The sequence below is a fragment of the Microtus oregoni genome, unplaced genomic scaffold (assembly GCF_018167655.1).
Source record: "Microtus oregoni isolate MIOR12 unplaced genomic scaffold, Mior012 000002F_ref0000024, whole genome shotgun sequence".
Classification (NCBI taxonomy): domain Eukaryota; kingdom Metazoa; phylum Chordata; class Mammalia; order Rodentia; family Cricetidae; genus Microtus; species Microtus oregoni.
The window spans coordinates 29,560,443-29,576,537 of record NW_024543061.1 but is presented as its reverse complement, the minus strand read 5'-3'; the positions used below and the strand labels follow the sequence as shown (position 1 = coordinate 29,576,537).

The following is a 16,095-nucleotide window of genomic DNA, read 5'->3' as shown; positions in this document are numbered from 1 at the left end:
CTGACCCAGGGAGAGGCAGGGATTCAAGTACATTTAGGGTAGATGTTCTGTGAGTTAATAGTCTTCAGGACCCCGCCCCCATCACCCACTGCCTCCTAGGCCACCTCAGAGAAGGCTTGCATTTCCCTTTGATTGATCTGGGCTGCAGCTTTTGACACTGCTTCTCACTTTCTCTGCCCTCTGACCCTGTGGGTAGGGAGTTAATGATCTTTAAACAAACACTTGAGTTTGATACCCTGGTGAAAGGCTCTGAGTCCCAGTGCCACCAGCACAGCATTCGCCTTGTGTCCAGAAGGAAAAGTGTGGGTGCCTGCCTCTGGCCCCGGTGGCAGGGATGTTTGTAACCAAATCATAAAAATCCAGGCTGATTCTGGTCCTCTCGCTGAGTTTTCTGAAATGGGTTTCGTGAACTCTGCTTTGTTCAACTGAAACTATTTGATGGCATCTTGTGTTGGGGGCATGGGAGGAATGCCACCGTCTTGGGCTCTGTTTGTATCTGCTCCTGATTTGCAGACTGTGAAGGCAGAAGCCTGCTCTGTGTGGAGTCAAAAGTTACCTTTCAGAAACTGAGATAAGATCACATTGCCCCTTTAGGTAACTCCACATGATATGCATGGCGCCTAGGCCTTGACCTTTAGCCTGCAACTGCCCTCCTGCCTCTTTATTAACTGTTTAGCTTCACAGGAGACTCCATCTCTGGGCCTGGCCCTTACTGGTGCCTCTGCCTAGAGCTATCTTGCTCTGGATCTTCACAGGCCTCACTCAGGGGCTGCCTCGGCAGTGCTCCTCTCCCTGCCTGTGTAAAACCAGAGCCTTCCCCACCCTGGGCCATGTTATGTTTCTCATGGCTCATGCACCTACATTGTAGAATTGTGTTTTAGTAACTATCAATATACGTTTTCATGAATTAACTTATGCTATACAAAATAACAACATATCTGCATGGCCTGTGTAGATAATTTTTCTTGTTTCTAGATATTAAGCTGTTTGAAACAGAGCTGATTCTGGTCCTTCCCCTGGAATAGAGCCTGGCACATGTTAGGCACAGGGAACATGTCAAATAACCAGAGGAAGACCCTTCTCAGGCAGACACAAGCTAGACAGTGGGGGTTTCATGGGTGAGGAAAAGCAGAAGAGCGGGCTACTCAGGAATTAGGGACAAGTCCTGCCCTCAGTCACAGACTCCATAGCCTGTCATCTGACTTGAGTTTTCAAAGCAAATGGCACACTGGTAGGCTGAGGAACTAGGTGTCAAGGGCTATGCAGAGGGCTAAAATGTGCTGGAATGGCTGATAAAAAGGAGGAAGCCGGAGGGTGTAGATCCTGGATGAAGCAGCTTCCAAGGAACAGAGGGAACTGGAGTGACCACTGTTCTTGTGCTGGCACAGGGATGAGAGTTGGAAAGTGGCCTAACCTGGGCCTTGGCTCTCTCTTTTTTTTTTTTTTTTTTTTTTCTTCCTGGAACTCGCTCTGTAGACCAGGCTGGCTTCTAACTCACAGAGATCCACCTACCTCTGCCTCCTGAGTACTAGGATTAAAGATGCATGCTGCCACCAGGCCTTAACTCTTGGGGGTGCTGCTTTCTTTGCCCAAAGAGGTCTGACTAAACCCTGGCCTCCCTTCTACTGTTTGCCTAGACCCCCACCAGGACTGGGGATGGGTAGGCAGAATCACCCCAGCCCCAGCTTCAGGGCTTGTGATTTTACGTGTTCTCTCTCTTGCTCCTGATCAGGTGGTGAAGAAAGTGAAGTCCATGCAGATGTTCCACACACCCGTCACCTCTGCCATGCAAGGAGATCGACTGGGCATCTGTGTCACCCAGTTTGACCCCAAGCTGCTGGAACGTGGGCTGGTGTGTGCACCTGAGTCTCTGCACACCATTCACGCAGCCCTCATCTCTGTGGAAAAGATCCCTTACTTTCGGGGGCCCCTGCAGACTAAAGCCAAGTTCCATATCACAGTGGGCCATGAGACAGTCATGGGCCGCATGCTGTTCTTTAGCCCTGCTCCCGACAGTTTTGACCTGGAGCCCAAACTTGATTTCTTTGACCTCTCCCGAGAATACCTCTTTCAAGAGCAGTACCTGTGCAAAGACTCCATGCCCACAGCCACAGAAGGTGGTGATGAGGTGAACATGAAAGCAGGCCACACCCCAGGGGGCCAGTGCCCCAGGCAACAATGGGCCCTGGTGGAGTTTGAGAAGCCAGTTACCTGCCCCCGACTATGCTTGGTGATTGGCTCCAGGTTGGATGCTGACATTCATACCAACACATGCCGGCTGGCCTTCCATGGTGTCTTGCTACAAGGACTAGAAGATAAGAACTACACAGAGAGCTTCCTGCCAGCACTGAGGGTATACAAGCTGAAACACAAACATGGTCTTGTAGAGCGGGTAAGCTCAACCCTTGGGTTTCTTCTTCTCCTTGCTCAGTACTAGGCCCAAGTGTGGGCTGGGACCAGAGTCAAAAGTCCTCAGGTTTTAAACTAGATAGTTTAGGCCAGAGTACAGGGCGGCCTGAGTGCTTCCCATCATGCCCTCACAGAGCTGGACTATAGCCAGAGCCTCCAGGTTAGCATACTGGCCTCTCCCAAAGCCCCCTGCCTTTGCTTGACCCTGGGCTCCATGCAACTGGCTCCTGCCAGGCCCAGCCCAGATTCTCATGACTAGTAGGAGTACCTAGGCACAGTCCAGGTCTACTTTGCCTACAGGGTAGGAAAGGGCTAGTGGTTTCATAGACATAAGGAACAAGAGGAGAAAAGACCAGAAAAGTCACTGGCTTCCTGATCGCCTTGGGGTCACTATGACTAGACAAAGCTCTGGGATGCAGGCCAGTCATTGGAGTCTGTACAATGTGGTACCTTTCCTGAAGTTCTAGAGAATCCAGACCTAGAATGAAGGGCTCCTGAGGGTCCAGGCCTCACTATCGTGTCTACCTGGCCCTCTGGCTATACCACAGGGCTTGGTAGCTGTGTATGGTCCCAGGGTGTAGCTAGGCTCCCACCAAATCAGCATGAAGGCAGCCCCTCCTCTCCATTTTGGTGCAGCGACTAGTACAAAGCCTGACCCTTATGTAGTACACACCTGTAGGATACAGGCACACACTTCTGGGACTCTTTCTAATTTGTGGGTATTTGCTAGCGCTCTCTGCCTTCCCTGCCTCTTCTGCTCGATCAGTCCCACAGCTAAGGACCTTGGCCTGGGTGAGTTCCATCCACCTCAGCACAGCAGAGATGCTTCTGCAGATGTGGTGATAAAGTGCACGGAGCTGTTCATCCAGCTTGATTTATTAGTAGCATTATGGGGTGTAATTATTCTGTAGTAAAGTATCTATCAGAGAATAATGTCTTCTTGGTATGGCTCCAGATCTAATTGTTCTCCCTCGGGCCTGTCACTTCCCTTAGAGAACAGGAAGAACTAGTGAGGAGCAAGGAAACACATTGTTGAATTGACCCCGGCCTCCCAAGAACAACAGAAAGGGTCTGGAGACATGCTGATCTGTGTCCTGTCACTAGTCTAGGGCAGCCCAGGGCCACCAGCCTTTTCATACTTAGTCCAGGGAGGCATCAGACCATAGACTTGCAGTTACAGGATCAGATCCCACATAGGCAGTTGTGAGAGTCACAGGCTTCTCCAGGCACCAGGGATGACTGTTTGGTCTCAGTGGGCACATCCATCTGAATGTAGATAGTCCTGACCTCACAGGCATGAAGCATGCACCTTTACATTTGAGAACTGCTTTAAGATGAAGCCAGAGTAGCATAGTTCCCAAGTGCTCAGCAAGCTTGTTCTGAGGGGCAGCTATGTTATTCTAATGGAACCCAGAGGGATAGGGAAAAGGTGTGTGTGTGTACACATCAGGGGATCAATCATGTACCCCCAGTCCAAGAATGAAGGCCTGAAAGGTTTCTGGAAAGCGGGAGTCCATGTTGAACAGCTGAAAACTTGAGTCTTGTGTCTACAGCAATAGGGTAGTGATAGACATGCTGACTCAAGCTTGTACACATGGGTAGTCTTTGCAAGGCAAAAAAAATATCCTGAACTCTCATCCTTGGCTGTGCTGGCTGACTACAGACATTCCTAGGTGTGCCTCTGCCAAAAAAGTTTCTGGGTGGTCAGGTCATCTTACAAAGGTTAAATCTGATATCCTAGGCAGATCTCTATCCTATGCTCTGCAGCACCGGACAGACTTTGTGTCCTATGAACACTTAGTCATCTTAGGTACCTGAGATATCCTATGTTTCTAGTGAAGAGACATCCTACCTTCATAGCTAGGTGTGAGTGAATACTTACCATCTGAGCATGGATGAAGGCATCAGGGCCTTCTGTTCCTGCGCTTGTAAAGGTGTCATCTTTCGTAGTCAGCTTTGTGGACTTCATATGTTATGTCAGTCCTTGGATACACAAGAAGGAGGCCTAGATCACCCTCACAGTAGAGGCTGAAATTGAAATAGAAGCAGGATCAAACATAATGTTAATCAAGGTCCTGCAGCCAGTGCTTGGCACCCAGGAGACACTAACTTTGGGGGCACACAGTCTCTGCTGTGCTTGCTCTACTGCCTATATATGTGCCTGAATGCATGGGTGTTCTTCAGAGTAAGTGGAACCTAGACCCATCCTGAGCAACAGTTCTTACTCCAAATCTAGTCATCCTAAGTAAGCTTATTTTCTCTGGATACTTTTTTTTTCACCAGGTACATTCAAACACAATTTAACTAACTTACCATTAGTAAATAGCTCTTTTTGCTTGGCTAACAGATGAGCCACCCAGAAACTTTGATACCAGCTTCATTCCCATTTTTAATTATTTTGTATCTACAGTGATGGAATATACTATTTTAAATTTTCTCATTTTTCTAATCATTGCTTTTATATGAGTTAAGAATATTGTAATGTTAGGGTATGTTGAGTTAACATAAATAATTGCAAGCTCAGGGCTTTGCCAATGGGGCTCAATAAGATGATACCCCACACCCCATTGAGCCTCCACAATTCACCCTTTCATCTGTTTCCATATGAGGGGTCTACACTACTAACAGAAATCACTAGCACTCCAAAGGCAGAGGCAGGAGAATCTCTGTGAGTTCAAGACAACCTAGTGTACATAGGGAGTTCCAGGGCAGCCTGAACTACATAGAAAAGTTTGCAAAGGTGAAATAAAGTATCATTCTCCACTAAGGCAGAGATTATATGATTTCCTTCCAAAGAGTACAGGATAGAAAGTAAAAGGTTGAGAAACTTTGCAAACCTCTCTCAAGAAAACAAAAACAAACAAATCTCTAGATTGGGGGGGGGGGGGGTGGACTGTCGGCCATCAGCGTTCCTGCAGTTGCAATCCTCTAACGCTTTGTTCAGTCTCTGCCTCAATTGCTTCCCTGCTAGTAAGGTCCAGAAACAGTGGGGAGCTGCACCTAAATATGGTTGTGTTCAAATAAAACTTTGCATTAGTGCACACTAAAGTTTAACTTTCACTTAGTTTTCATGTGTCATGAAATATTCTTTTCTAAAAAATGTTTTTCAGCTCATTAGGCAAAAAGCTATTCTTAACTCACAAGCCATCTAAGAACAGGTCTAGGCAAAGTCTGGCCCTCTGGTCAGTTTGCTGTTCCTTGTCTTTGTGGTAAACAGCTCTTGCCAAGGCATGATCTTGCTGTGAGGGAATCCTGGTCACAGCTACAGCTGACCAGCTTTGCTTGCTCCACAGCCCCAGGAAATGGGCCATGGTGTAGAGGCTCACAGAGGTAAGAGCATCTGTAGTGTCACTCAGGAGAAGGAGAAAGGGAAGTCTGAAGGGCCAGAAGCTCTCTGGAGATGCTCCACAGGTCTGCCTATCTGGCAGTAGGCTAGCACGTAGGGAGTGGGGGATCACTTAAAGGTGTACTGTTTGAGAGGAAAATACAAAATATGAATCAGATTTTGAGCACAGAGAAAGAATGAATGGAACGGAAGTGTTGGAAAAATGCTTATCCACAGAAGGAAAACCGAAATGAACTTGATAAACCATCAAAAATAAGAAAAACAAGAACAGTGCTAAAACACGATAACAAAGATACAGAAGACAGAATTAAGAAGTACTTACCATACCAAATAAATGCCAACTATAAAGACAAACTAATATATAGGGTTAAAACACAAACTCTACTGGCATGCTGTGTCTAAGAAGCAAGGGTAAAAATAAAGAATGCCAGTAGCTAAGCAGAAAGACCACATGAGTGGACAGTCACCTTTAACAGAGGAGGGCCAGGTACAGATATGAAGCAAAGTAACAGGCACAATTACAGACCTGGACTAGATACATTAAAAGTAAAACCCAGCAGGAATCCAGGGAGATGGGGTGTGGATTTTCAGGTGAAATGTCTGGCCTCCCTTAGGGCATATGTAAATAAAAATGTTATGTACATAATGGTGTAGATTTGTAAAGATCTGGCAGAAATTATGAGTTGCTAAGGGTATGTCACAGCTAAGCAGAACTGTTGGGCTTGTCCTCAACGGGCTGCTAGTGCATACAGATTTAGACACATAGTCAGAGGCCAGAAAAGTGGATCTTCCTGGGCCAGCAGGGACAAAAGCCCATGGATGGGGTGAAAAACTAAGAGTCAGGAGACGGGGAGCGGAACTCCACTTATGGTGGAGCCAGCACAGAAGAGTACGACCTTTGAGCTCTGTCCTGAGCAGCTAAAGAGCAACTGGCCAGACATGGGAGAACATGGAAGGTTCTAGGAGCTGCTTCTGTGACACAAAGAGGCCAACCAGTGTCTGAGTCTGACCCTGAGCCACTGGGGAAGCCCTCAGCCAGACCACCCAGCCAGCATCCAGTGAACAGAGTCAGGGCTGGGAACAGAGCAGCTTTGGTTCCCAGGGCTGGAATCACCTCAGAGCCAGACCTACAGAAACTGTCCTGTGGAGGAGGCCTCAGCCATTGTCTTGCCTGCCTTTCCACAGCCTATGACTCAAGGCTTACTGACCCAGTTTATCGGGATCCCAAGAACTTCCAGGTTTGACAGAATCTGCTTCATGGGTCCACATTTCTCCTCCCTAGCAGTTCTGCCTTCCTTGGCATCAGGAAAGAAGTGAGACAGGTGAGATTTGGTGCCCAGAAGCACCTACCTACGTGCCAATGCATCCTAACTGTTGCTATACTCAGGACACCAGCCCTCTGACTTCCAGCACCATCCTCTTGCCTCACTGTGGTTCTCAACATCTGGCAGCTCACACAGCCCCACACAACTAATGGTACCCTGGAGAAAGGTTCTGCCAACTCTTAATACATGCTCTCTTTAAATCTAGAACCCATACAAGAGCCAGAGAACTGTGCACAGCACTAAAGTGGGCCCCAGGGTGTGGCAAGTGGATGAAGAACAGGAAACAAACATGGAAAGTGCTAGTACTTTGCCAGCCAGAAGGTGGCCCTTGTTAAGCCCTGTGCATCGTGACCGTGGCTCACATGAGCATTGCTCATGGCACACATCCCTGGGTCCAGGCTGAGTAGTGGCAAGAAGCTGCCCCCACTGTGGTGGGAGGGGGTCAGACCAGGCATACTGGCTACTGCAAGTCTGGCCCCATGGCGCCAATCAGAAAGTCCTCAGGCTGGACTTGAGGAGCCTGAGGCATGGACCCAACCAAGTGTAAACATACAGACGCCACCAAGAACACTGGCCTGCTTTGAAGTCTGACCAGCATCGCCTCAGGCTCCTGGCTCGTATAGCTCCACTACTGATGGTTTGTTAAGTCTGCCCAAGGCTTAACAAGGGATCCTACCACCTGTTTCTTCCTGAGCAGGAGGGACAGCCAGGCCTGGAGGTTCTGTACAAGTCATCTGCAGCACCCCAACCCCTGGAGGAAGTTGCTTCCTGTTCTTTCAATCTGTCATGCTGTTCTTGTCGACAGGCTCCCAGCCAACAGGGTGGAGGCCGAGGACCCTTGGACACATGGGTCCTAGGAGACCGAGGTTAAGAAGGTCCACTGCAACCGAGTGCTCTAAGCACTAGCCCCAACCTCTGCCTGCCTTCCAGGGTCAGAGTCCGATCACTGGAGCCCAGCTCCACTTCTCAGCACTTTGGCGATTGCATTCATGTTCAGAAGTAGATGCAGGGTCAGGTGGCTGGAAACGGTAGAAAGCTAGTCTGGAAACTAGAACTGAATTGGGGCCCCAACTAGCATGGCTATGGATTCTCTGTAAGAATACTGTGGTGGGGAGTTGAGAAGGCCAAGTGGCTGGCACATAGTGCTCTAAAATACTCATCTCCTTTTCCCCATGGAGGGCAGCTGGCAGGGAGTCATCACAAAGAACCTCTGTAGCTCCAACATAGGTTTTATCCAAGAGAGACTCAAGTGATGGCTGCACATATACAAAAGGTAAGGAATGTCCAGAGAGGAAGGAGTCCTGGCCTGAGGAAAACAACCTGTATTGCTACCATCCCGGGCAGCCCAGGTCTCGGGTTCTGAGCCTCTGGAGCATATTTGATGAGGTGAGACCATCACAGGCTAACTTATTGTCCTGGGGTTGACACCGGGCATATGATCATGGTGTTCACTGCTCACAGACTTTGGTGCCAGAAACCTGTCTCATCCCTGCAGCAGCCTTGAGAAGCAGAGAACTGTGTCTGGTTTTATAGAAGCAGAGCCTGAGGCACAGCAGGGTGAATTGGCTTGCCTGGGTGCTATCGTGGTGAGGCAAGAACCAGCCCCATCCCATGGGTTACCCTAGGGCCTCTGCTTTTCCACCAGGCCATGCTGCTGAGGAGGAAGAGGACAGTGTTTTCTGCCGACACGCAAAGAGCACACCATTATGGTTGTCGGTGTCAGTGACTTCAGGTGGACTGGAAGAGGTGACACCTGAATAGCAAGGAGCCCCTTGCTCCTGAGACTGCTGGTCCCTGTCTTCTCCCAGGATACTGTCCAGAGTGGAAGGGAGAAGTAGAGACTGGGGTACCCTGCTGACTATGAATGCTGAGTGTGATCCTGCCCTCCTTCCTGTCCAGAAGTTCTGACAACTGCATCTAGGGTTTCTAGGTATGTTAGATCACCTGCCCCACATGTCCCTCCATCCCCCACTTCAGTGTGACATTCATTAATGCAGAGTCTGTTCTAATGGTCATTCTGCTATCAAGTCTGGTGTTCTGGCCAGTATCAGTGTCCTAACCCTAACAACATATGTTATGAAAATACTGGGGTTCAGAGAAGTCCCCTGCCTCAAGCCATGATGCCATAAGAGACAGGGCCAGAACTCAAGCCACTAGAGCCATTTCTCTTCTGGAGACAGGGGGTCTTCTCCCTTCACTCTAGTGGAGAGCCTGGCTCAACTGTCTTCATAGTGACTTCCCTTCCTGCACGATAAACTAAGTTGAAGCTTCAGAACTTGGGCAATTCCCAAGCTTCATCCTGGTAACCAAGCCCTGGAAGAGAGACACATGTAATGACATAATTATGTGCACCAGCAGCCAAGTCCCTGCTCAAAAGCTGGGGACAATGGGGACTCTCCTGGCATGGCAGCAAGAGCCTGGACGTGGATACACAGCTGTAACTGCTGAGGGAGCTTGATCCCTCCAGCAACCACTTGCGGGTAGATGAAGCAAATTACTCATGCAAGCAGTGAAAGTCCCCACTTGAGCTATTGTGACCGCTGGCCTGTGTTCAGCATTGTCCCCAGGAACAAGGCTACCAGCAAACCCCACAGGCATTGCCTTCAGTTTGACATGGTGATTGATTCAGAATCCAAGCCCTCCAACTGCTCTGGCAGTGCTTTCCTTGTGGTGTACTGGTGTCTGCTCTCTGTGCTCTCCTCTCACTGCAAGAGTCTGTGAATTGGACCACTGGGCTTCTTTGATGTGTTCTGGGTTGAGTGCCATACCATGGGCAACTAGACAGGGAAGCCTGAAAGGGTGCTAGTCTCTAGATCTCATTACGTTGCCAGTTCCACCTTCCATCCCTGCCTCCTCCCTCTAGAACACTTGTGGAAAGTAGAGTCCCTGACAATAGATAGGGACCATCTCCTCTACTGTGGCAGGGTTTTCCCTGAGCTGGGGTAAGCAGGGTTGGGGCTTCTCAGTCCCCCTGGGCTAGGCTTCCAGCACCACTGAGTCAGACAGTTAACATAGGCCCAAGACATCAGAGAAAACCATGCTGGACTCATTCACAGCAGAGACATCTCCCCTGCCCCTTGGGTCTTGTGAAAAGTAGACAAAACAACCCCCGCTTGGGCTCTGAGCGGCATGAGAGGACCCACCTGACAGTCTGTGGTGAAATGGACTTGATGGCTTCCTCTGCTCTCCAGCACTGTCCTCAGGAGTAAGCACACTCATAGTGCCACCCTAGGTCACCCTCAGTCTCCTGTGTCAGGCTGACACAAAGCAAAGATTACTCAGTCTTTTGTGTAAAGTCTTTTATGACCACTCAGTTATGTTAAGTGATAGTAAGAGCTGTAAGCAGGCATGGCCACCAGTGTCTAGGGAATGCACAGGAACCTGGGGGTTGAACTCAGTCTCCACCCTTCCTGGGCTTAATCTACACTTGGGAATGAAGACTCAGAGGACACAATGAACCTACTTGGTGCTAGTATGTCTCCAGACCAGGCCATAAAACAAGAAACCAGGAATGACAGACACCCTTCTTTTGGATTTAAAATCCTTTTAGCTGCCACTCTTGCCATAGCAGATCTGAAGCCAGCCAGCAAGATGGAGCCCCTGGAGGCTCTGGTGAAGCCACAAAGGGCCCACTAGTCCCACACCTTTACCTGGATTCTTAAAACAACACTGTGGTCCTGGGCATGGTGTCACATGTCTTTAATACCAGCACTCAGGAGGCAAAAGAGAATCTGCAGGTGCTTATGGGTTGAATTTATTATTGGTTTGGTCTCAGTAATGAACTTTTTGGGGGTGGGTTGTTTGTTTGTTTCTTGAATCAGGGTCTCACTATGTAGCTCTGGCTGTCCTGGAACTTGCTCTGTGGACCAGACTGGCCTTGAACTCACAGAGATTCACCTGCCTTAGCCTCCTGAGTGCTGGGATTAAAACCGTGTGACACCACTGCCTAGCCAAACTTTTAATTTTTTAAAGACAGGGTCTGACTAGTAGTATATAGTATGGGCTGACCTTGAACTTTCTAAGCACCCCACATTCTCTTTGAACACATGATTATCCTTCTGTCTCAGCCTTCCTGAGATCTGGAATCACAGGCACATGCCACCATGCCCTACTGTTGATGCTTTTTAAAAGATGCTTTCAAAGTGAGCTATGAGCTCTTGGTCCAAGGACTACCTTCCTTATTTCTTGGACAAAGTGATGCTGGAGGGAGTCTGAGTCTCAGGTGTATCTGTCCCAGTGAGCGTCGGGATCCTGGTCGTATAGAAGGGAGCTATATCATGCCGGCTGCTGGTCTGCGTTTCAGCATAGACTTTGTAAAGGGCCTGGCAGGCCTGGGCCAGATCCCTGTGTGCTGCTCCTCCAGTCTGACTCCTTAGGTAGGATGAAGTCTGTGTAACAGTTCTGACTGTCCTGGAACTCTTTGTAGACCAGGCTGGCCTCGAACTCAAAGATCCACCTGCCTCTGCCTCCCAAGTGCTGGGATTAAAGGTGTGTGCCACCACCACCTGGATAGGCGCAGCTTTCCTAAAGCCTGATCAGTGGAACTTCCTGGATACCAATGAGCAGAAGGCTAGCACTCCTGGCTCAGAGGGCCAAGTAGGTAGACCCACCCTTAAGAGCAGGGGCTGCCCTGGGGGAGCTTGCTGGAGCTATCTCAGAGGGAAAGGAGGAATTGCTGTGTGGGAAAGAGGCTTGTGAGTTACAGATGGCTGCACAAGTGGAGACTGTAATTCTTATCATTGTTGTATCCAATTCATCAATCACCAGGAGAGAAGGAATGCGGTCCCTTTTATCTACTGCTATGAATCAAGGAGAATAGGATATGCTTTTCCAAAGGTTTTTAGGGTAAATGAGACAGTTTCTACTTTTCAAAACAATCCATCTAGGGTGCTTGGCCAGACCCAGGCATCTTTAGTAGCAGTGAGATGTTTCTGTATCTTAGCAGGAGACAGTCCAGTGGCCCAGGGCATATACCTCAGAAGGAACCAGCCACTCGAAGTGACTGGAAGAGACTGTATTCTACTTGTGGCTATCAAGAAAGAATAGGTGTGCCTGCTTAGAGTGGAAGACAAATAATTACCTGTTTATTTTAATTTTTTGTTTTGGTTTGGGTTTGGTTTTTTGGGGTGTGTATTCAAGACAAGGTTTCCTCGTGTAGCCCTGACTGTCCTAGAACTTGCTCTGTAGACCATACTAGCCTCAAATTCACAGGGATCTGCCTGCCTCTGCTTCCCATGGTGAGATTAAAGGCGTGTAGCACCACCACCTAGCTTAATTTTTAATTTTAATTTTGAGCAGATTAATTCATTCATTTCAAAGATCAGAATGTAGGAAAGATATATAGTGGAAAATTCAGGCACTCCATGCCCTGCCCCTGAGGCAGCAGCTTCTTCTGATTTCATGTACCCCCTCCTGCACACAGCTTTGCTGATGCCAACTCAGGGCCCTGTGTCCTTCATACCTTTTCCTCTTTGTGGTCAGTGTGGCCAGTGGGAGCCATGTACCATTTTTCTGCATATAGGCTGGGACTTGGATTGATCCAGGGCCTGTGTTACTGGACACTAGTAGTGAGTAGCCTGTATGCTGTCATTTCCCACCTGGATAGGCATATCTAAATAGAGGACATTTTCCCAGAAGCAGCATGCATGACTGAGAGGTCTGTGAATGCATTTTCTATAGCAGTTGCCAGAATGAGGAGCACTTCTTATAGTAGGGTCTGACTTAGAGGCTGAGTACAGCATCTGCAGAGTGGGTTGGAGAGGACAAAACCAGCCAGGTAGAGGAGGAGTCTCACTTCCAGCTGTGATGAAGCTCTAATTGACAAGATTCTGGCAGGCTAGGTACAAATACAGCCAGGCTGTGCTCACCTCATACACAATGATGTAAACAGTAAACAGGTGGGCACAGCACTTTACCACCCCAGAGCCAGTTCTCCGCATGCACTACTAATGCCTCCTCTCCTATGTGGGGACAGGTAATGGATGACTACAGTGTGATTGGACGCTCCCTGTTCAAAAAGGAGACCAACATCCAGCTCTTTGTGGGGCTTAAGGTGCAGCTGTCCACAGGGGAGCAGGGCGTCATCGACAGTGCCTTCGGCCAGAGTGGCAAGTTCAAGATCCACATTCCTGGTGAGTGCATTTGCATCTGTGCAGAGTGTGGGAGAAGTGGCAGGCCTGCACACAGTCAGGACAGCATTGCTCTTGAGTCTTAGCTTCTGGCTAAGAAGCCAGCATGAGCCCTGAGAGGGTCTGGATGGAGCAAGGTCAGGCATGGTTGAATATTATCCCACTGTTTACTGTTTTGGACATACCTCAGCTTCCTTGTGCAGTAGGCATTGATCTTACAGAAAGCTCAAAGGAGGAGGGAAGGGAGAGCCTGACAGAGCTGGCACAGCATCATGGTCCCCAGTAGGTTCAAGCAAATTTGTAGACCATAGGCCTAGGGCCATATGCATAGCTGGGTCAGGGTATACCTACTTCTAGAAGTGGAACCTCTGTTCCTTCCATGTAGTCATCCCTTAGGTCATGTGTGTATTTATATGAGCTGCATTTTATTGAAGCCAACTGTATATCAGGCCAGTGCTTGGTACTAGAGGGATGGAGGTTGTTGTGAGCTTTTTAATGTACATAGACAGTGTGAGACAAGTGCACAGGTCTGAGCTGGAGTATGCAAGGTGTGGGAGGAGTGGCTATCCAAAGTGTGGGTACACTGGTATGGGAGTTGATGCAAATGTAAGATAGGGGTGTTTGAGAGCTGCAGGTCTGAGGGTGTGGGGGGTTCATTACTGGGTTGTGAGGGCTGCACATCTGAGGTGATGTACTAAGTATACATGGGCTGGAGGTCATTGCCCGGCGTATACTGGGAGGTTGAACAGGTAGTACACAGGTTACAGGCAGTAACCTTATGGCACCCGAGGCACTGAGGGCTCTGTTTGTAGTAAGTAATACATTATGATCCTCAGACTTTTACCCCCACATATTTTGTATTTTGACAATTTTCAGCTGAACGAAGTTGAAGTATTTACAGGGACCCATCTCTGACAGCACACAGAATTCATATAGCTCTCTCTAATTTTTTTGGCTAAATCAGCCCTGATTCAGGCCAGGAAATAGGGCTCATTGGCCACACCTCAGGTAAGGCTAGGAGACCAGAAGCCACAGATAACATTCCCCTCTCACAAAGGAAGGCAGCTCTCCCTCCCTCCCTCCCTCCCTCCCTCCCTCCCTCCCTCTCCCCCCCTCCCTTTTATGGGGCTAGGAAGCAACAGGTAGGCCCACAGCAGAGAGAAGGACCACTCTCATGTACAGCCAGCTGCATACACAGTGCCTATTCTTCTATCTACTCTGCAGTGCTTTTTAAGTCCCCACTGTGTCATCCCTGTGCTAGGCTCCGGGACTACCAAAGTGAACACAGCTGGAGTGACTTGTTCAGGGTGCTTGAAGATGGTAAACTTCTCATCAGGCCCCCCAACAGTTCCACAACATCACCGGTTGAACTTTTCACAGCTCTGGAAGTCTGGAGCTGGGAATCCAAGATCAGAGAGTGGGCAAGGCTAGTCTCTCTTTGGCTTACCAATGTCCTTTCTCTTTGTGTCTTTGCATAGCCATTTCTCTGTATCTGTCTTAATCTTGTGTAGACAGCAGTTTATTAGAACTTATCATTAACAATCTCATTGTAAGTATTACCACTTTTGGGTATATATCCAAAGGATGCTCAATTGTGCCACAAGGACATATGCTCAGCTATGTTCATAGCAGCTTTGTTTGTCATAGCCAGAATCAAGAAACAACCTAAATGCCCCTCGACTGAAGAATGGATAAGGAAAATGTGGTACATTTACAGAATGGAGTACTACACAGCAGAAAAAAATAACATCTTGAATTTTGCAAGAAAATGGATGGAGCTAGAAAACATTATTTTGAGTGAGGTAACCCAGACACAGAAAGATAATTATCACATGTACTCACTCATAGGTGGTTTTTAAACATAAAGCAAAGAAAGCCAGCCTACAAACCACAATCCCAGAGAACTTAGACAACAATGAAGACACTAAGAGAGACTTACATAGATCTAATCTACATGGGAAGTAGAAAGTAGAAAAAGACAAGATCTCCTGAGTAAATTGGGAACATGGGAACCTCTGGAGAGGGTTGAAGGGGAGGAGAGAGGCAGGGAGGGGAGCAGAGAAAAATGTAGAGCTCAATAAATATCAATTTAAAAAAAATTAAAAAAACAACCTCATTGTAACTTGATCTCTTTAAAGGCTGAGGGGCCTGGGGATCTGTTTGTTTGTATGAGTGTAGGGACACTTGGTTAGCTTGTAGCAAGTGTGAAGACAGACCATGTGTAGGTGTCCTCATGTTTGCACTGCCACTAGCCATGTTAATGCTGAGCAGGAAGGTATGTGGTGTTGTAACATCTCACAGCAAGGCCCCTGACTGAATCTGAGGATTGGAAGGTTTCCTGAAAAGGTGACATGGCTCCCAAGACTGTGCCCATTGGCATGCAGCAGACAATGTGTCCTGTCATGGCATCAGTGCCCATGATGACTGGTGTTAAACAGGTAAAGTCGGAGCCTGGGATCCAGTCTCACCTATGTGCCAAAGCCAGGTCCATGGTCACTGGTGGATCACAGCTCATCACTGGGCCACATGAATGTGTAGAGAGGGCATCTGATACCTTTGGAAGTCAAGGCCAAGGCCTGAGCCAGCCAGCCACACAAGGGAGAGACTGGCTGGACATGTCCTACCCTCAATGTGCTTATGGAGATAAACCAAGAGGGAGGAACTGCTGCTTCCTCAAAACTTCATGCACAATCCCCTCCTGTGTTCCAGCTATGGCCTGTGTCTTGGGGACCCCTGAACCCAGGACACTGGTTTTAGTTCCTTCCCAGGAGCAGTCTGGTATAGAAGGCTTCAGGGCTAGCTTCTGAGGGTTCATGGGATAAAAAGCATGACCCTCCCATTCCAGAGGAGAATGGGAGGTGATGAGGAAGTTCCCCAGGCAACAGAA

The 16,095-nt window shown here is 48.4% G+C and overlaps 1 protein-coding gene across 3 annotated transcripts in view; it reads left to right on the top strand.

Moving 5' to 3' along the window:
* Eefsec (eukaryotic elongation factor, selenocysteine-tRNA specific) overlaps positions 1-16,095 on the top strand; it is a 214,559-nt gene that overhangs the window by 175,489 nt on the left and 22,975 nt on the right. For all 3 annotated transcript variants that reach the window (XM_041644817.1, XM_041644822.1, XM_041644812.1), the window contains 2 exons: positions 1,733-2,392; positions 13,055-13,211. In XM_041644817.1, the coding sequence (XP_041500751.1) occupies positions 1,733-2,392; positions 13,055-13,211 (817 nt within the window). The remainder of the gene's footprint in view (positions 1-1,732; positions 2,393-13,054; positions 13,212-16,095) is intronic.